Source organism: Leuresthes tenuis, unplaced genomic scaffold (assembly GCF_036924035.1).
Source record: "Leuresthes tenuis unplaced genomic scaffold, fLeuTen1.0.hap1 SCAF_6, whole genome shotgun sequence".
NCBI classification, from domain to species: Eukaryota; Metazoa; Chordata; class Actinopteri; order Atheriniformes; family Atherinopsidae; genus Leuresthes; species Leuresthes tenuis.
Window position 1 is genome coordinate 24,937,448 of NW_027325360.1, and position 21,875 is coordinate 24,959,322.

The window sequence follows — 21,875 nt, forward strand, 5'->3', positions numbered from 1 at the left end:
GTTGCGGACACAGCCAGAATGATCACTTCCGCTCAAGGCCTTCAAAAATAAAGGTTCATTATGTGAGTTTGCTCTAATCAGACCACTATATGCGGATTGTGTTAGATATAATAGACACTTGGAAGCTGAAAATAGTCTCTTTATTACAGTTATGTTTCATTAAAATGTCATCTTACTGTCACAGCTTCGCTTACAAACTATGCTTTCTTGAAACGTCCCAATACCAAAAAATACCGAGTGTCAAGTTATGACGTATTTTAAAAGCGACGTGCGGAGGGCGGTTTGAAAGCAAAGAGGCAGCTTGTATTAACGTGTGAAATAATGCAAATAAACGACGCGATGGGGCCGAAATATCTACACGCTCTCCATAAGAGACGTCACGCGCAAGTTGGTCGAGGATAAAGGGTTATTTGTTCGAGAAGTTTCAAACTTGTTAGCAAATGTTAAAGGGACTTTGTAAGACAGCTAGCTAGCTAAGAACCTGCTTGTGGTTGTAGTCTCCAGCTGCTCGTGTGACAGTGCGTTGTTCTTAACTCCTTCCTTTAACATTTAACTGTAGTAAACCGTGTGAAGATGGCGAGCGTGCATGAAAGCTTGTATTTCAACCCTATGATGACGAACGGGGTGGTTCATGCTAACGTTTTTGGCATCAAAGATTGGGTGACTCCGTATAAAATCTCCGTCTTGGCACTGCTGTATGAGATGACCGCTTCCAAGATGACACTTCCTGAGAGAAGGCGCTTAAACAAGCTGATTCTTCCCCTTCAGCAGGTTGGCTATAACCGATGCATGAGCTTGTTTCGGCTATGATTGTACGGATGTTGTTGACTGCCCTTTCATTGTGATTCCTTAGGGTCCCGACCTGACTCTTGGCCAGTTCCTCAAGACTGTGGAGGAGTGTTGTCCTCAGACGGCATATGCAGTCAAACTCAGGTGTGCTGCTTCAGTTTGATCCTCTTGACTGATTTGTTATTGTTGTTAAAGTAGTGGTTAAGCAGTTGTGGCGAGACTACTGGTGTTTTCATGGGCTTCTGGGGTGCAGGACATCGTAAAATCCACTTTCCAAAGAAGCGTAGTCACTAAATGAAGCCTGTTTGTTCATTTTTACTTCTGGTACCCAGTTAGACTCTTGCATGTATACTTTGACTCTCTTTAAAAAATCTGTACTAGTGCAAATTATACAAATGTTATGGGAGATGTAAACCATTACCCAGTCTTTCCTTGCCACAGTTATGGGCCAGCGTTATCACAAATGCTGGCTCTCAAACTGTGCTCTGATAACAAGCCGATGGTCTCCCTCTCCTCGTATGATGCACATAAGGTTATAAAACATCCAAGTCGTTTTCACATTAGAAACTTTTGTCTCAAAATGTTCAATCATTTGTATTTAGTCTTTCACGGAATAGCAGAGGCTTATTACCAGTTAGCCTAATTATTTGCAGCTTTTTACAGCTTTACACTTTACTTTATCTTTTTATCTTTTGTGGTCTCCTTCTCCCAAGTTGTTGGAACCGATTGCTGGCAACAAAATCAAACTTAGCATTTACTTCAAAAACAAAAAGTTCTTTATATTCTCTTTATCTTACTTTCAATTAGATACAGGCTTTAAACAATTTGCCAGTCACTGTGGTCTACTTTTCTTTACACTTAACACAGCATCCAGACTTTTTGGCAAACAGTCTTGGCTCCCTAACTGCTATGTTGCCTTTGAAATGAAATGCATGCATAGAGGCTAGACAGTTTTTTATATCAATTATATCAGAATGATATTGTTCAGTATATAGTTTATGAGGCTGTTGTTTTTCCTCCAAAGGCTGCATGAAATGGCAGATGGAGAGCTGAAAGATATGGAGTACTTTTTTTCCACTCTTCCCACTCCGTTCATTGCTTTTGATTCTGAGGCTTATAAAACCAGTGTTGTGGGTGAGTAGAACAACTCATCTCACACCTCCCTCAAGTCTGATTGCAAGTCTTTTCAGGAGGTTGCAGTAATCCGTATTTTGCTTGTCTTTAGGTCTTTTTATGAGACACATGCTCCTGGCATACAACAAGCTGTCCTTTAGTCAAGTTTACAAGCTGTACAAGTCCCTGCAGCACTACTATCACAGTCACTACGCCAAGCCTGCGAACGGGCAGGTGGGCTTGCCAGTGCTGGTCGCAGATGACTCGGATATGGACCTCACCAGCACCGAGGACACCGTAGGGGACAGGGTGGACAAGGAGGAGCTGGACACCCCCCTGCACGAGTCAGAGCTTCAGTTAGTGGCAATGCTCTTAAATACTTCTTTGAGTCGTTTGAAGTTGCATGTTGTACTTTCAAGGGACAAATTTGACAAACAACTTTGTGGAATGTACAGGCCTCATGTCTGCCAAAAGTTCAAACTGTTTGCTCGGCTTGGTAATGGGAAGGAGTTTTGTTCTGATTGTTACTGCGACCCGGACTGTGGTTAACAGCAGATTCTTATGTGTGTTTTGGCTTTGTTTTAGAAGTGACAATACTCCAAGCAGAGGTCCCCTGTCACAAAAACAAGCAGAGTACTTTCTTGCAAGACAGGTAAGTGTTGATAATCCGGGGCTGAGATACAGAGCGAGCAACTGGCTGCAGCAAAGCATGAAGCACACAGTCACACAAACCTCAAATAAGCAAAAGCTGGCCAAAGTCATAATAAGATTTTCTAAAATATGCGCTTAAAAGGAGATTCAAGCGGAATTTTGGGGAAACAGAGACACTGCAATGACGGAATGTGTAAGCACTAAACTATAAAAGCAGATATGCCTGTGCTTTATCATAATTCTTTCAACATCTCTGAAATATTGTTCTTTTTACTTCATTTATCTGACAGCGTTGGTTACCAGTTATTTTTTGTAAATATAATTCTCGACATAAAGAATGTTTGAGGGTCACCGAGCTCAGAGAATATTTTCTGAAATTGTGACTCAATCAGCTGAGAAGATGATATTGGCCTGACATTTGATAATAGTAATAATAATGAAGTCGACCTGTCAACAGTGAGAACATTTTTCATTATATTACCTTGTCATGTTATTACATGCATAATACGATTTCAGTATAATGGCGTAAGAGCCACAGTGAGCAGTTTTCATTGAGGAACAGTGTTGTTTTAGTAGTTTTGTCCTCAGTAAAGCATCTGAATACTTCTTCGTGTAAAGACAAATTAGGATTTAAAATCACGAGGCTTAGCCGACTGAGTGGTGCTGAGGTTTTCTGTTACTGTCTGCTGAATGATGCTCCCAATACAGTCTGTACTGAACGTAACGATGCAAAGATCCTGTTTATCACATAAACGTTTGCAGAGTGCATGGACGTTGCTCATAACTGTTCATCACGGTAATCTCTCAGCTTTAAAGGAATCAAGAAAGTTTTGAGCAACATGAGTTGTCCAACAGCTTGTCAGTCAGCTCGGCATGAAGATGCATGGACACGTGGATTTGATTCTGAGTGGAGAATCTGGGACGTAATATGAGTTAAACCATTACCAAAAACAGACGACTCAAAGTATCAAAGTATGAAGCACAATGATTTAGCTGCTTCAAATGATTTAGTGTTTTGGCCAGTGGGCAGCGCTGGTCCCTTTACTGGAGCAGCAACCAGAAATTTCAACAGACGTAAAGTTTAAATCCCTGTGTGTATGAGATGAGGCTGTTCTGTTTCAAACTTAGATGACGTTTTGAAGGGCTCTCACAGTTTGAAAAAAATAGCTTTATATCTGCAGGCATATCTTCTGAAGAATGATGAGAACAAAGCCCTCATGCCCGCTGCGCTTCAGGAAGAGCTCAACAACATGCTGAAGTTTAACCCAGATTTTGCTGAAGCGGTGAGGTCCATCTACTTAAATGTCATCTCATTAACCAGTCTGCCAGAGACATTTTGTCTCCTCCTTGAGCTCCGCGCTCTTCTCTCTGTCCACAGCATTATCTGAACTACTTGAACAGCATGAGAGTCCAGGACATCTTCCTCTCCGCCCACAGTCTCCTGCATTATTTTGACCGCCTCATCTTGTCGGGTAACGAGGGGAAGAGTAACGGCGATGAGGGCTATGGTCGAAGTCTCCGCTACGCTGCTCTCAACTTGGCAAGCCTGCACTGTCGCTTTGGCCACTAGTGAGTAAAAAAACTTGATGCAGTCTGAGTTTTTTTAAAAAGTGTCCCAGCGAGCTTTTTCCTCATCTTTGCTCTTAGTCAGCAGGCTGATCTGGCGCTACAGGAGGCCATTCGCATTGCCCAGGAGTCTAATGATCATGTGTGCCTGCAGCACTGTCTGGTAAATTTTTTTTAAAATTACTCGTTACTTTCTTACACCTTAGTGAAGTGGCCATAGTAGGTTGTCAATTATTCCTAAATCTAACACAAATCATCTCCACCAGAGTTGGCTCTACACGCTGGAACAGATGAAGGGATCCGACAGCACAGTGCTGACTGAGGACTCCGTGAAAATGGCCGCCCATTTCTGCCTGCCAGTAAGTTCATTATGACGTCTCAGACTGGAATGCCTTAGTTAAACTGGCTTTGGCTAATTATTGTTATTTATTTGTTTATTGTTTCGGTTCAGTTTTCACAGCTTTTAGACTGCCATACATAAGATGACATCATATCTAACAGCTCAGGTAGTGTGAGCATTACAGCTTCATATACAGCGTTTTCCATATTCTGCTGTGTTTCAGACTCATCTAAAACAATGTTCTCATCAGTTTAATTCCTAAGGAATAACAAAGGAAAAACAGCTTTTAGGTGCTTTGTTAACAATATAAGTCTCAAATATCTCATTTACACACATCTACAGACTAACTGTTGAACTGGAACTTCTATCAGTGCATATTTGAATTTACTGGGTACAGTTAAGAGAGCATAATAGTTTTTTATTTAAGGTCTCGCAGTTAATCTATGTGAGAGTGAAACTCGAGCCATGAAGTTGCATCAAGGCACAGATGTGGAGAAAGTTACAAAATGTGATGATCAGCAATGAAAAATGAAAGAATTGTTCCTTTTTCATATATTGGGACTAGTGGTTGGAAGGAGGCTACAGATCCAGAGAAAGTACAGCCAAAGTTATTTGTAAGCACTGCAACGCTGAACTGTCTTATCACCAGAGTACTTCTAGCATATGACTGTACAGTTCCAATAAAAGTGTGTCATATGATACTTTTGAATTCATTATTGGATTTTGCGTATAACAATGGAATTAATCATGATTAATCACAGGAAATCATGCCATTAAAGAATTTAATATTTGTCCAGCCCTACTTTTTACTACACTTAAAGAATTCCTTTGCATTCATAATTATTTTCTGCACAAGGAAAAAGAGCTTTCACTAAGGCTCCACCATGCAGATTTAACAAGGTTTGGTGCCTCTTAATAAGGCACAAGAGCCCCTGGAAATATGATTTTTTTTTTTTTTTTTTAAAGTTGTAAGACCTTTTAAATATTGACAGTACACTTGTGATTGTGCCAACACTCCAAATACCCCTGTGACCTAAGCAGAAGTCTTAGACTGGAAGCAAAAAGCACAGCCAGATGTCTTTATGCACTTTCCTGTGCTGTTGCAGCACGGTGCGTTCCGTATTAGACTTGTTCTTCTCTAATTAAGGGTGGGGAGATGCCCTGAAAAGACATTTTAGGAATTCTTGGAGGATATCCACTTGTGGACAGTGCTGCTTTGCCATCAGATTTCTATGTTTGATGGACCGTGTGGGGAATCATACGTAAAAGCTGTTTGAGTCGGAGCAGAGAAAAGTCCGCTGCACTGCATATCTACCTGTGACCTGCCGAAAGGACAAAGCATTAGTGCTGGATTTTCAAACTGAATAACCAAACTATCATTTTATTTATATTATTTTATTCTTTGTTCTCGAAAGAGAAAATGAAACTCGAAGCATTTTTTAAAGTTTTGTTTTGGCCCAAAAAAGGAAAGTTCTTTGCATTAGATTTTTTTATTAGTGGATCTAAAACCTAAACAAAAATGTTTTTTTTTCACTTTTTCTTTGTTTTTAGTTTCTGTTTCCAAGTAGAAAACCTAATGACCAAAAAATACACAATCTGACACAGAATCACATGCAGTATTTGCTGTTCAGTAAGATTTTATAAGACATTGCATAGAGTGAGGTTAATGCCGTCCTTATAGGGGGAAAGTTTTCTGACATGTCAGTTTACTGTATTTAATGCCTTCGTTACTGTCCACCGTTTGTGTGTCTCTGACCTGGTCCGTTAGTCAGTGTAAGAGGCTGTTGCTGCAACCGCTTTTGGGTGTGTCCATCCTTTAATGTCACTGCATGCAATTCAGACTTTTAAAAGTGTTTAATAGTAATATTACGATACTGATATGTATGACTTACTCCTGCCATGATTTTTTTTAATAGAAAGGCACTTGAGTGCTTGTTCATACATGACACCCACACATTAATTTGTCATGAGTTTAAGAACTGGATTGTATGTCTGAAAAGGGCTTTACTGAAATGACTGAAGCATCATCGTTCCCGCAGCCGTTTCCAGGCTGTCTGCACCCATCACACTTCTGTCAACACGATCTCTTTATAAAACGACTTAAGAGGATTTCTTAAGATTTGCGTCATTGTTCACTGAACTTGTGGGTAAACTCTGAGAGGATTTGGTTGTCAAAGCTGTCATAGCCACATGATTTTTTTCTTTTTTAGCAGCATTTCAGTGAGAAGACTTAAACGTGTGTGAAAGCTGAGCTAAAACTTTGTAAAGTTGTGGACACAAAGATGTGGCTCTGTACATGATGTTAACTGTAAGCAACACAGTAAGATAACCTGATCCAAAGGACTGCTCCTTTGTGACCTTAATGTGTGACATTTGTTCTTCACCACACTGTTTGTTCTCCTCTGCTGTAGTATTTGGCATCTCTGGGCATTCAGTCATTGGTCCAGCAGGGGGCGACGCAGGGTAAGACTGCACACAAACTGATGGATGCACTGAAGGATACCGACATCCTGCATTGGAAGCACAGTCTGTCGGAGCTGATCGAGATTAGCCTGGCGCAGACTACATCCATATGGAGGATGTACGGAAAGAGGTCAGCCTCCTCACCTTGCCGGCCTAACACACGCTTGTCAGCTCCGCTCACTGTTGACTTCATACACGCGTTTCATAATTCACAACAAATCAAATCAGTGAAACTGCTGACTTTTCGTATGCATGGATTAACATTTTTTGAACATCAAGATGTCCTTTGCACACATTAGACTTTTCTCGAGCATAAAAGCAAGTGGCCCAGTTTTTTCCTTTAGTGAGGCCTCCCATGTTTTGTGCAGCACCATGGCTCTGCAACAGGCCCAGCTGCTTCTCAACATGAGCAGTCTTGAGCCGGTCAACTTCGGTGTGCAGCAGAACAACACAGAGGCCTTCGCCGTGGCTCTCTGTCACCTGGCTGAGTTGCACGCTGAGCAGGTAACACGTTTGATTAAATCTCGTCCCTGCTTTCCGTCCTGCTGTTAGTCACTCACTGGGAAGGTGTATAATCTTCCCAGTGCTGCATAAAGGTAATGAACAAAAATCTGGTCTGCTTTCCAGCTTTCGGGTGGAGTTCAGCACTTGACTCGTTGTCCTGTTTGCCTTTGCTCTTTGTTCCAGGGCCTGTACAGCGCCGTCACAGAGATTTTTCAGCACCTGAAAGAACAGTTTCCCTCTCACACACAACATGCAAAGGTTTCTCTCGTTCAACTATTTTGTATTTTTCAGTGCTGTTTAAGTGTAAGGGATAAAAGAGAGCGAATCGAAGAAAGAAGACTTTGAATGTTTCAGGCTGACAGGCTGGTTGGAATGTCTTTGGATTTTATAACATGGAACCATGATTTAAACAAAACATTAAGTGAATCTTGTTCTCTGCTTTTAGAGGATTTTCACAGAGAAATAGCTCTCTTACAGAGAAGAAAATCTCCTCTTTTCCATTGCAGAACAGGATTTACAAATTTATTGCATCTTATTGATTGACTTAAACATAGCTAAACGGCATCCAAACTACTGCTTTGCTTACTTTGAGCAAATTAACTAAATTGGAAAGGTTTTTTGTTTTTTAAATTAATCGATCTCACTGGCAGATAACAGCCTTGGAAATAGGTCAACTTTTAGCACCGGGCCAGACCCTAGCTGTGGTTAGTAGACCGGCCGACAGCAGGGTCAGTGTGTAGCGAAATTGTAAATTACCAAAACACAGAGCTGTAGAGATGGTTAAGCTTAGTTTGCACCTTTGTTTTATAGTAACTGGCACTTTTATTATGGTTTCACATGTATGTGGTGGATTTTACTGTGAAAACAAATGTGGTAAACGTGCCTAAAGGTGGCCTCTAGATCTTAATCCGTTTAAAAATATATATTTTGATTTATCATGGTTTTGCAGCCCAAATATGTCAATTTAGATTATTTTACTCTGTAATTTTTAATGTATTCTAAGTATGATGTGAGATGCAAAAAGGATGTTTTGAATTTGTTTTGCTTCCCTGAATCCTCTGTTCAGCTCTGGATGCTGTGTGACCTGAAAATCCAGTTTGAAAGACATATGAATGAAGGGAAATACCATTTGGCCGAGCCACTGGTAACTGCTATCTCTGCTTTAAACAAAACAGAAGGCCTTTACAGGTAACACCAAAGCAGGGATGGTCACTTCTTCTTTTAACAGTTGCTGTTTCACACTTGTGTAATTTGTGCTTCATTAATAACCGTGCATTTAATGACAGGAAAGCTCAAGTTCTGAAGGCTCTCCACCGTAGCACTGAGGCATACAACATCTTACAGCAGCTGCAGGCTCACTGTGAGAAGACCAAGTGCACAGAAATAATTATCAGGTAGCATTCTTCTGTTATTTCTGGAAAGCGAGAAAACACAGCAAAACTTAATTTCTTATTGGATTCATTTGTGAGACTGCATTTGTAGCATATACAGTTTAAGCATGAATTTAATTTTAATTCATGTCTAAAGTTGCTTCTTTTTTTTACGTCTCATCCAGAGTGATGCTGTCCACTGCTGAGCTTCACTGGGAGTCATCTGGTTTCTCCACAGCTCTTCCTGTTCTCCTGCAGGCCTTGGCTCTGGCCAGACAGCACCACCTGCAGTCTCTGGCCTCAGAAGCCATCCTTCATCTGGCCTTCACTCAGGTCGGCCACAACAGGAGAACAGACTTCACTTTATCATTGATATGATTGCCATCCATGAAAATCCATCCCCTTGTGAGCTATGGCAGACGTTTATAAATGCTGCACAGCTATCCATATGTTTTATTTATTGTTTTCTTTTGTTCTTTCTCCTCCTGTAGCTGATGCTGGGAGTCCCCGAGCAGGCTCTGAGTGTTCTTCATGAAGCCATGGAACCCGTCCTGGCTCACGGAGCCGTCATGGACAAAGGCCGCGCCTTGCTGCTGGCTGCTCGCTGTCAGATAGCAGTGGCTGGATTCAGGCTGAACGGACAAGTTCAGCCAGGTAACATTTAACCCCCTAAACCTGCTCTGCACCTCCTGAACCGAACTCTCAAAGTGCCATGGGATTGTTCATTGCCATTAACACTCTGCTACTTATTGTGTCCTGGCAGATTTGCATTTGGCAGCTTTGGTTGTGGACACACTTAACGAGGCCGCAGCCTATTTCTCCAAGCTGAACTGTAAGGAGCGGCTGCGGGACGTCCACTATCTGCAGGCTCAGCTCCACCGCTCCGTGGGACAGACTTTACAGAGCAACAAAAGCGCCATGCTCTTTCGGCTGCTGGACCAGGAGCTGCAGTCACCAGCACCACCTGTCTCCATGCAACTCTAACAGCACCTTGATTGCCATAAAAACAAGGTTGTTTTGGCTGTTGAAAGGACACATCATCTCTCAGTGCTGAGAATAGTGGCTTCAACTCACCACAAGATGGGAGTGAGACTCTGTCTTGCTTTTCTCAGACATTTGGAAGAGGAGGTAATTGAACAGCCCACACATGGTGCCAGGATAATAACTTAACAGAACAATGCCAGCCATCATTAATAAAGATGAGTTTCCAATAGATTAAGAATCTATACACTGAGTCCTCATTTGTGGTTAGGTAAGTTTGGTAGACTCGACCACAGCGAGAGCTTTGATTGGCCTGACAGATACTTTTGCCTAGGATCTGTATGAAGGGGGAAAAAAGTTGTCCCACCGCTTTTTGATGAATGAGGGTAATATCACAGTTTGCTGTAAGATGAATGTGTTTCAATGGCTCGGATGATCTCTATTTTCCCCCCGAGAATACTAATGAAGCTGGAAGCCAGTGGAAGGAGGCATGATCACACTAGCCCTGTGTTGACACAGCACAGATACTATATCTGTATTCTGTAATATTTCTGACAGTCTGTGAGAACCTTTGGCAGTTGCTGTAGCGTTTCTGTGTTCTGACATGCTTTCTTGTTTAATTTCCAGTTATGAAACATACACATGTACCTACAGGGGGAAGATCTGTGGTATGGTCTCATATACATTAAAGTTCTTGCTCATAGCTTAGTATTTTGATTTGTAATTGTTTTATTGCTCTCACACAGATCAAACTTAAAAGCTTGTAGCCCATTTAAAGGAAATCTCTTATTTACCCTCTGGCCTGGCTTCCTGAACCTTCATGTTAGGTCAGTTTTTGTGCCATATTTGGCTTGCTGTATCTCGGTGGATAAACCGACCGCAGAATGATCCTTGTTTACAATATGAATACCAGTTATTTGATGAGACCTGACTCTCACAGCCAAGAGCTTCCAATCTTCTCCTTCCAATCTTTACACAATTTCATATAGTATTTTTAATTCAGTAGAGCCATTACATTAACCCAACCCAAAGCATAGCTTTAACTTTATTCATTTCGAACTGTGTCTGTCTGTCACTAAGTTCACTGTCTCTGCAGCTGCTGGAGGTACCGCCATGAAATTTGGTACGGTCATTTATTCTTTCACAAGTTTTGTCGCCGGAAGCTTAACTTCTTTTTGTTTTTGGTGAAAAGTCTCAACGTCTGCCATCAAATTTGGCACATTTATCTTCTTTTTCTGCTAGATGAAGTTACTACACTCAGAGATTCTGACTCTGCCTCCAGCTTTCATCAAGTTGAATTAGTTTTGTTTGCAACCAAAAACCTGGTAAAGTTAGTTAATTTGTGAATGTTTCCATGCTGTACCAAGACGACATCATTACACCTGGCAAACCGTGGTGAAAAGCTTGAATTTATACTCGTACTCCCCTATATTTTATCCCCTATAAATTCTACACAATGGTTAACAAACAAGCTTAACTGCAGCTCATCAAAGATTATAACAGTGGGTACGTATACATTTTGAGTGGTCTTAGAAACATCAGTGTGTAGCTGGAGATGGTAAGAACACCACCGAACTAATGCTTTTCCTTCAAACTCATCAAATTGTGTCATTATGTAAAACTACACAGCTGGATTCTACCTCGCTCCTCCTCGAGCAGACGCCTCCAGGCGTTACCTGCAGTTGACACACTGATGCATGCCTCTCTATTATTGACACAGTCAGAGGAACCAAACCAGTACTTCTTCTTTAATGTTTGAACATTGTTTCGCTGCATACAAAATGTTTAATAACAAACATGGCATAAGAACAATGCATGTTTAGAAAAATATATCTGCAAATGTATTTTTCAGAATACACCACACATTCACTTAACCTCTACTCAATATTAAACATTTAACAATTAATAGCTTCACTGTAGAGTCATGGTAGAAAACAACACTTTTAGTTTCCTCTAAGTAATGTCTTCCACAGGGTCATATTACATCAACAGAGAGATGAAGGTAGATGTTTTTATAGAACAGGCAAACAACCTGAGATGTCCTCATTTTGATTGGTATACCTGCTTGTTCGTCCTGCTTTAATTGATCATTTTTTACCTATTTGACATTAAAACAAACCTTCCTTTCCCAGAAATATTGTCCAAGTAAACACAATCGTTTTTCCTTACAAAAGAAATGAGAATACCACAACCGACCACTCAGATACTTACTGAAAGATGAAACCAAAGAACATTCCTTCATATGATATTGTTTGCTTGATTACGGGGATGAGTGGCTGCTTTTATTAAGATCTTGAACGCTCAGTCATACATGAACTGATTATAATGTTGAAAGCAGATACATTTTGGGCTTCTGTTTTCTGCTTCAATCCTCGAACCTCCACAGTCTTAACTGGTATCCATTGGGGATGAGACAAAAGTCAAACTAAAACCTCTTGTTTTACTTCAAAACACAAAATTAATGCCCAAAAAGAAGTAATGTTGAATAACTGAGTTTGAATAAAAGAGATATAGAATTAAAGTCAATTTCCACATGTGAGTAAAAGATAAAGAACGATGGCTGCGTCTCCGTAGCTTAAACATAGCTCGAGTCTTCAGTGCAGACACTTTTTTTTTTCTTTTTCTTTTTTTTTTTTTATTGTGGTTCTGTCTTTGAGGAGACTGTCCTCACTGAAAGGAGCAGAGAAGCACCTGAAGGGCTGTTCAGTATCCAGCTGGATAGCCTCCTTTCCTGGGATCGGACTCTGCACAGAGACGATCTTCCTGCCGTACCACAGCCTGGACCACAGAGTCTGGAGTACTCAGCAGCTGTGTGACATGGTTCTTCTGGGCCAGCCCCTCCAGGACAATCTGTCAAGGTATCATTGTACACAAATACAAAAATGTAGTTTTGTGCAGTAGCTGAAGATGTTGTTAGTCTTTAATAAAGATCAATAAAAGTAACAAACCACTTAAAATAACAAATTTCGAAGGGCCTAGTCTGGGACTAGTCTTTTGAAGGGCATCCACAGATTTTCTGTGATGTTGGGGTGCCTGTGAGGGCCATGAAAAACCTTCAGCTTGTGCCTCTTGAAGTAGTCCTTCAGACTGTAACTCGATACATACTTAGGATCATTATTCTGTTGTAGAACCGTTTATGTAAAACATTAGAATTTACTGGTATTTCATTGACTCTTTTCTTCCCTCCACCCTTGAAATGTTCCCTGTGCCACCGGTTGCAACACAAGCCCTAATCGAGACTAATCAAACACCATGCCGAACAGCTGATGTTCTTTTCATGGAATTCTGTAACCACTTTCCAACCAAAATGTCTATTTGAGTTGTTGAAATCCAAACTTCTGACATTGAACATTGAACACAGGAAAGAGTTTCTTCTGATTGTTTGGGTCTAGTTAATATGGCACCACTACGACAGTGGCTTCTAAATCTTCCTGAAATTCTTTCATGATTAAACCGCTGCTTTGATTTGCCTTACTGGCAAAGCGTCTGACCGTTCTTTCTGAAAGTTTTTTTTTTTTTTATCATGACTGCTGATTGTGACAAGGTTTGAGTAGTCATAATATTCAAAAAGCTTGTTTCATAAGGTGTTTCATAACGACTGTGTACAAAAGACGGCCCTGTTTTCAGCAGAGCTAACCACACTTTTGCATTCCACTGTACCTATGAAAAATGCTAATACTCTTATACAATAAACTGAATATGGTACACAGTATATTGTACCACCTTACCCTAGCCATGTTAGCTTATTGACATTAGCATTTGGTTCAAACAATAGCAACAAATAGCAGCAAAAAAGGTGTTAGCATGTCTGGTAATCTCTGCAGAGTCTTGCTTACATTTTGTTATCCAGCAAACATTATCGTCTTAATAATTTTCAAATGTTCTTTGTTGGTGCTTCTGGTTACTTGGTGCACTTTTTAAGTCGATGTGTTTACAAGTGGATTTCTGCTTTGCATGAAATGAATGGCTGTCTGTATAGCAGGGAATCGGTGAAAAAGACAAATGAATAGTTAATGCTTTACTCAGCAACAAAGATGTTAAGTGAGATTTGTTCCAGATGTTTTGAACCCTAAGTCCCCACCTGAGACCTACCTTTTCGAAGCCCTGCTCGACCACTGTCATGTTTGGGTTAAGCTGATTGTGAACTCGTGGCTCCGTCACAGCTTTCTTTAGGTCATAGTTGAAGAACAAAGAGTTCAGGATTACCTGTTTTTAACAAGACAATGTAACATAAGTTTCACATACTTAAGTGTGTGGAGTCTATAGACTGGAAATATGAATGACTCAGACTTACTAAGGCAGTGGCTGTTGTGATCTTTGTTCCTCCGGATGCCCCCACGACCATTTTCACTTTGTTCTCTTTGTCAAATATGATTGTGGGACACATGGAAGACAGTGGCCTCTTGCCTGGAACAGAGAAACAAAAGGAGGATATTACTGCTCTGTGGATAAATGTCAACTTCCTTCATTGTGCTTTAAAAGTCATATGCAGATTTTTTTTAAAGCCAAAATCCTCTGGATTAGTTAAGTAAGAACAAGAAGTATCATAATTCAGTGCTGTCGTACCTGGTTGGATAAAATTATTGGGCGAAGGAGGGATGCCAAATCCATTGGTCATGTGTGGAGAGCTGAAATCGTCCATTTCATCATTGAAAATAATTCCAGTTGATCGAGACATGACCTTCGATCCAAAGCTGTGGGAAAAAAGGCTTTTTTTTATGTGCATGCTTTATTCTGTAGTCTAGATTTGTATGTAATCTTACAAGCTTGAATGTCATGATGCATATCTATAAAAAATGTAATCGAAATGCAGTAATCTTACTATAGATTAATGGTGCTGGTGGCGGCCACAGCACTTCCATCCTCTGCTATGACTGACAGGTGAGCTGTCCCATGGTTGTTTGGGACAAAATATTCAGGCTCATAGTAGCTGTCTGGGTGGGTGGTGTCATCTGTAATTTTGCTCCTTATGCCATCAGCAAAGTAGTCTGAGGTCATGTTTTGAATTAGCTTAAACAAGACAAGAAAATACAGAAAACACTAATTAATCATTTTAAAGGCTGATGGAGCGAGACACTTCACCCCAGATCTCCCCCTGAGTGGCTAAAAGGAGACAAATGGGATCATATTGAATACAGTGAGCTTGGAAATCCTCCAAAAAGTCCTGAAAATAATAAGAATTAAAGCATGAGCACCTACATCAGTAATGTTGAGATAACGTGGGTCCCCCAGTCTGCTTCTCTTGGCATAAGCAAAACGAAAAGCCTCTACGATGCGGTGATAAGTCAGAGTTTTTTCCTCTGCTGAAGAGACGCTTGTGTCTGTGAAGTTATACCCTGCAAAATGTCCACATGAAAAACATGTCTGGAGTGATTTGGCTACACTTTATACTTACCCAATCAAGTCATAGATTTTTCCCATCACTGTTCTAAAGTATCAAATACCAACACAAATCCTTGCAGTGGACATGGATCTGTAGCTACATTTGTAAAGATTTATACTGTATGAACACATCAGTGTTATCTCTTGTTTGAAATTAATACTGCCACTTTTTATTTGAAGAACAGATGGAGCGATGGAGGTAAATTCACTTTGGCAAGCAGAAGCAATTTCTGCTTGCAGACCAGGCGGAGGAATATTCCAGGGACAACCTGGGGAAACCTGACATCCTTTCTTCTGCATGGCTGCACAAGCACTTGGCCAGGCTGCTCACCATCCACTATATTGAGTATGAGTGCCAGCACAGGTCCACTGGAGGGGGCGTCTGGGACATGTATGGTGTATTCTCCAACGTTCAGCTTCAGAGGGTTCTCATTCAGTACAGGCTGGTACTCCAACAAATCATCAAGGGTGATAATGCCACCTTGAACACGGACAGAGGTGTCATGATGAATATGAAATGAGGAGTAAAAATCACTCATTCTATAACAGTAGAGAAGAATACAGCAACAACACCTGCCGCCTGGATGTCCTCAACGATGCTCTGTGCCATTGTCCCGTTATAAAACACATCGGGTCCTTCTTCTGCTATTCTCTGGTATGTGTCTGCCAGCTTTGGGAATCTAACAATATCATTTTCTTTCAGGATGTTCTTCTGAGAGTCACAAAACACCTCACTGAAAGATGATAAAAGAAAAAGAAAAGCATTCAATTGCAAAAGTGTAGAAAATTAGAGTCAAATTACAAAATGGCAAACTTGCCACACTCATCACAGTAGTTTTATAAAAGCCAGTATGTGCACAACCGGGCTTCCGATTATAAGACTGAGATTAAGGTGGTAAAAGGAAACAAAGGCCAGGCCGAGTGACGTCTGTTTTTTACGAGAAACAAAATTAAAGAAGCAAAGCGAAGATTGATACAGCTACTGTATCTGTTCATTAAACATGAAGAACCATTGTTGAATTAGCAGGACGGGAAATGAGCCCATCAGCTTTACACTCAGATTCATTCTTTACACTCAAATTTATTTTCCCTTTACACTGCTGTTATGAAAGAGTCGTATGTAAAACATCTCCAACTGAAAACAAAGTCATTTAAAGTTGGTTATGACTACACACCCATTTCCAAGTTGGAAAACTAGAAAGTGAATGTTTCGTCAATGTACAAATATAATTTGTACATCATGTTTAAAAAGAACACATCAAGTGTTTAAGGTGAAAAAAAACATTTTTTTAATATTTTTTTCTATGCCAACAATATATTTGAAAAAAAAGTTATCAAAATCTTGAACTCTTTTGGGAAATCATGAACACTGTGTCCTCATGGCTAAAGATGAGAGGGATCATATGGTTTATTATCAGCACACAGTTCAAAAGCCAGCAGGTGTACTAGGTTTAATATCGTAGGTAACTTGCACATTTGTGAAAGCACAATTATTATTGAATTAAACATAAATGTTTTTGGAGAATAATATGATGTAATCCATATAACTGATTTTTAGTAAGCGTGTCTGCATGTAACCCACGCCTGGATCATCAAACTCCGCCCACATCCAATTTCACTGATTGGTTGGTTGGCAAGGCCTCTAAAGTAACATATAAGCAACTTATATGTGGGCAAAGTTGGATGATCCAGATCCACCATCCCATATTTCACAGCCAGAGGCTACTAGAGTTCAAGGAAAGTCTTACTTATTTCATCATGATAATGCCAAACTACTTTCTGCCTGCATTACAACAGCATTGCTCCTATATTACAAGAGTCCACATGTTTAACTGGCTGGCCTGCAGTATAGACTTGTTTCCCTAAGAAATAATTCAACTCATGACGGGGAAAACAAATATTGACAGAGTAGGTCCTGTACTGTTGAGTGACTAGAAAAGAAAAAAATATATTAATACCATTCTCCCAGGGTGTTAAAAGAAGAGATGATGCACCTCAGTGGTAAACATGATCCTTCCCCAATTTTTTAAAATGTTTTGAAAAGAAAAGAAACACTGATTTCAGATTTTCTACGTTTAATATCCCCTTGTTCTATTTTCATTTGATTATTAGTTTTAAATTATACATCATACAATGAAATGAGAGTGGTATCAATCATCTCCCCTAAACGTTAAAGTGAGCAAGAATATTTCCCCAAATATCAAACTATCTCTATGAATTTGCATCCTAAATGAACCTGTTGGTATCCAGGTATTTGAATAAGAATGATCCTCACCACATGTTTGCATCTCCTTGAATGGAGTCTTTGCTCTTGAGGATGGCATGAGCCAAGGCTTTTCCTATGGGAAACCCATTCCGGGCCAAAGCAATGCTGGGCTCAAACAGTTCTTTCCATGGAAGCTTGCCATGCCTTTTGTGTGCCATCTCATAACCACGGATCTCCCCTGGAATTGCTATGGACAATCCACCTGCCATGCAGAAACGGCAGTACCATTATTTTCAATCTTACATGCTCTCTCTCGCTCTTTACATTGTCTGAGTGAAGGGCAAGAAAACCAAGAGACATAAAGACATTGTTAGAGATATGTCCTTATGCACTGTGGTACTACCTTCAGTCTATGCACCCAGAAGTAGCTGCATAAATTGTTATAATTGTTACAAAGGTTGTGCCTTGACAACCTCCCTTAACAATCTTGTTCAAAATTGTAAAGAAAGGTTGTTAAGGAAGAGAATGGAAAGCTCTGACAGAGCTGGGTGCTTTAGGACTAGGATAGCTATGCACCCTAAATCCCTCACTAACACTTATATAACATTGTGTTCATGTTACAGTTGTAACAGACTAATGGAATACATTAAAGTCAGATCTGTGTTAAGAAAGCTGCAACTGACAAACAGCTCACAGACAGGCAATTATACCTGTGCGTGAAAGCTTGGTGTTGTTGCCAAACATGTCCTCAGTGGCATTCATGGGGGCTGTCTCCCTCGCATCAATGGTTTCCACCATACCTGTTGAGCAGAAGACAAAATTGAGTGTTAGTTTGTTCTTATATAGTTATGTTGTGAATTTCTACCATCACTCCTTCCACTCACCAGTGGAAGCATTATAGATGACAAAGAACAGCCCTCCTCCAATGCCCATGCTGTGAGCGTTCAAAAGGCCAACACACAGCAAGGCAGCAATGGAGGCATCCACGGCTGAGCCGTTTCTCTTCAGAATATCCCTGGAAATACACAAGAACATGTTTGACACCTGGGAAGCACACATTCATAGCATAAATATGAACAGTATGTCTTCTTACCTCCCCACCTCGGAACACTTTCCAGCATCAGCAGCTACAGCAGCTTTTGAGTAGAAGTAGTCTGAAGGGGGAGGTGTGTTTTTCTTCCCCAGGCTCATGAACACCCCCAGGAACAGACTCACTGCAGCCACCAGAAGGACCACCAGACCAGCAATCAGGGACTTCCCAACCATTTTCCTGCTCGGTAAAATCAACACACCTCCTAATCAGACATGATCCTTCTACGTAAACACAAGTCTCTTGTCCTCAAGACATCAACTTTTCTAAAATGACAACTAAATATTTGCACAAATATTGTTTTTCAACATATTCTTTGAAGGAAGTTCACTTACCTTTGGTGTGTTTTTGACAGTAATATTGGAGAAAGCAGATGATGAATAGGGAGCTGACCTGTTAGATGACTCTCAAAGAGTGCCAGCAGTAATGGCAAGGTGTTAAATATGAGCCACTGGTAATGCTGGTTGTGTCATCCTTGGTTTTTAGGTGTGACTTTGCTCATAATAAACATGTGCTGTTTATGACAGTTAAAAGGCAGAAAATGGGTGGATGGAAGGAGGAAAAAAGAGGGCTTTTGAGGGTGATTATCATGAAAGCTTTTTCTTGTGGCCCTTTAAAAGCTTGAAATTCTTAAAGAAAACTTCACATTCAAATCTTCATAAAAAAAACTGAATCTGTTACCCAGCATTCGATCGTTTATACAGCATGACATCAGTTTTCAAGTTATAGATGCCTCTCGGCCATTTTTGTGGAGTGACACTTTTTTGTTTGTCTTCTACAACTTTTCATTTCACTCTATCAATATGCCAGCCTTGCCAAGGTGAAGGTGAGAGTGATCTGTTTACAGGTACATGCAGCATTCAGCTCTGACTCTGGGCTCAGTGTTATTGGCTCAGCCAGTAGCGTTGCCTGGCTCAGTAACCATGTCACACACAGCCTGTTTAGTTTATTCTGCAGTGACAAAGCTCAGACCATTTGAGATGCATGAGCCTTCACTGAAGAACTCTGTTCCAAGCTGGCAGTGGCTTTTTCAACAGCAAAAACCCTTCTATGGTACTAATCCAGTGTGTTAGCCTGTTGCTGCTCCACTCTGATAATGCTCTGTTAAAGGAACCTGTGGTCTGCTGTTAGTGCTGCTGCAATGATTGGGTCTAAATCTAATCACTACTATCCTGTTTTGGATCTCCAAGGTTCAGAGCCACCCCAGTGAGGGGAGTTTTTTCAGTGGTCAAATCTGATTTGTAGCGAAAGAGGACAATTACATTTTCTATTTGTTGCAACCCTTCGGTATCCATGCATATGAGCCATGTTTGCATTAAATGTCAGCTACAGCTTAAGTCATATTTTTATCCCTCAGCTGAAGGCTTATAGATTTCATTTGGACTTTGCTGGGAGAGATGCACTCACTCACACTACCCGCCATGTATTCGCCTATTGTTTTTGCACAATAAAGGGGATGGCTTTGGTATACTCACATACACGGCAGTAAATCAAATCATACACTTCTGTTGTTCTTCAATGACAGGTGAAATGCAGGCTGCATAAACATTAGCAGCTGAGAAATGACTACCGTGGAAAAAGAGGTGATGTCATGTGTTTTTATGAGTAACTACAGTCCTTTAATGATAGCGGCTCTGTGTACAGAGATGTGTGGGACAGTTATAAGTAGGTGACATAGCTTTGTCTTTATCATCAACAATGGACGAATGTGTTTTCGGATCACTTTATGGTCTGGATGGCAAAAAAATGCAGATATATGCATGTATTTTTATCACAGTAGTCCCAAAACCTTCTGCTTGTGGCCTTTTCAAATCAAACATGCTTATGAACTTATCAAGCTCACTGGATAAAAATCTATTCTTTATTTCTGGAAACTTTTTTGCGTTTACTTGTTAGTTGATGGATACAATTTGAAACAAAGGCAAGACTCAAATCGAGGGCACTGCTGCTCATGGTCAGTATCTTAATTCCTATAAGCTACTGAGGCATCCAAATTACATAAATGCTTTGCAACGTCCTGTTATCCTGTTGCTGTGTGATTTGTGCACTTTCTTTACAAAGCTGCCTGTTTTGTCCTGATTCATGCTTTCTGTTTCTCAGGCAGAGGCCAGAAAGGGCATTGTGCAGCTATTTTTACAAACTGCTTTTGCTATGTCAGCTGAGCATCAGAAAAGGCAGCAAACCTTAATCATCTAAAAGTAAATACATCTGCCAGATGTTTAAGCCCAGGTTGGGACTTATCACTTTTTACTGGATGTAGAACTCAATTAACATTTGCAAAAGTCATTCTCATGTAAATTTTTCATAGCACTAGTTAGGAGAAGAAAAAAACATGTTCCACATCCTTGGTAATCATGTGAATCTGCCCAGTTGAGACTGAATGCGTGGCTATGTACTCAACTGGCTCACTTATAAAGAGCTAGTTGTAGTGAGGGGTTTGGTGTGTGAATGTTTATCAGTTTGGGCTAAGAATTGGCAGATTCAGCTGCAGTTAGGCTGACTGTGAAGGGACCTGAGTTTGAGTAAAGTATAGATCTAGATCATTATGGGCACTTTGGTTCAAGTTATTCCTTTTGGCCTGTCAGATTTAGGCTTTTATGAGTGTAAGCCTTTTGACTACCAGGAACATTTTGCAAAATCTAACTACAGTAAATGAGCAAGAGGGACAGCCATGTTTAATGCATAATAGGAATAAGCTATATCCTCCCAATTGCTCAGAGAATTAACAATCTGCCAACATGTATTATAGGCATGAGGATGATATCTTAAATAAAGGCCAGAAAGCAGGGATATTCTAGGGATGTAGTGCAGCCAGGGGAAATAGCTGTCAGAGATCAGATCATGTGGTATTCCACTAAACAAGGGCAAGCTTGAATCATACCAGAGAGTAAGGTCAAATCAGGATTAAGCCCTTTAAGCAACAAGGATGTACCCTACAAATGGAATAGCATGGATATGACAAAGTAACTGAGAGCTGTCTGTTATGTAGCTGGGTGCACCTCTGGGTCCTGCCAATTGTCCTGTTGGTCCCTGGTACCAGATACCAATCCATGTGACAGAAATACTGGGACTGGGTCATGGATGTCCCTCAAAGTATGTGTTGTGACAGATGCATTTGACAGCTTGTGTAATGTTTGACAACAAAATTGCCAACAGAGAGAGTAATATTTATATAAGGACAGTGGGAACGGAGCAGCTGATGATAGGATGCATATTCTTAGTTCTTTTGAAGGGTGAATCAAAGCCCGCCTCGGAGATTTTAGTGTGAACACGTGAAAGAAAATGGAAACAAACGGTTACTCAAAGCACAGTCGCATTTTTTTTTTTTTTTTTTTTTTTTTTTTTGTCGCATGGGTATTAAATGTATCACTGGCATTCGTAAAAACATTCATCTGCCATGGAGCTGCACAGAGGGAAATT

General features: G+C 40.5%; 2 protein-coding genes across 2 annotated transcripts; one reads left to right on the top strand and one right to left on the bottom strand.

Moving 5' to 3' along the window:
* Window positions 1–253: 253 nt before the first annotated feature.
* Window positions 254–10,022, top strand: anapc5 (anaphase promoting complex subunit 5). The gene is made up of 17 exons (XM_072388396.1): window positions 254–771; window positions 854–933; window positions 1,814–1,923; window positions 2,015–2,258; window positions 2,488–2,554; window positions 3,735–3,836; window positions 3,932–4,122; window positions 4,201–4,282; window positions 4,386–4,478; window positions 6,871–7,052; window positions 7,291–7,426; window positions 7,610–7,684; window positions 8,493–8,614; window positions 8,713–8,820; window positions 8,982–9,129; window positions 9,288–9,450; window positions 9,560–10,022. The coding sequence occupies exons 1-17, from the start codon at window positions 574–576 to the stop codon at window positions 9,778–9,780; spliced, it is 2,322 nt and encodes a 773-aa protein (XP_072244497.1). The 5' UTR covers window positions 254–573; the 3' UTR covers window positions 9,781–10,022.
* Window positions 10,023–11,446: 1,424 nt separating this feature from the next.
* ggt1a (gamma-glutamyltransferase 1a) lies at window positions 11,447–18,870 on the bottom strand. The gene is made up of 13 exons (XM_072387033.1): window positions 18,791–18,870; window positions 18,459–18,635; window positions 18,250–18,380; window positions 18,076–18,165; window positions 17,435–17,627; window positions 15,733–15,893; window positions 15,491–15,640; window positions 14,977–15,113; window positions 14,600–14,787; window positions 14,344–14,471; window positions 14,072–14,184; window positions 13,870–13,983; window positions 11,447–12,627 (listed from the first exon to the last, which is right to left on the bottom strand). Exons 2-13 carry the CDS (start codon window positions 18,629–18,631, stop codon window positions 12,481–12,483), a joined length of 1,725 nt encoding a protein of 574 aa, XP_072243134.1. The 5' UTR covers window positions 18,632–18,635; window positions 18,791–18,870; the 3' UTR covers window positions 11,447–12,480.
* Between the last annotated feature and the right edge of the window lie 3,005 nt (window positions 18,871–21,875).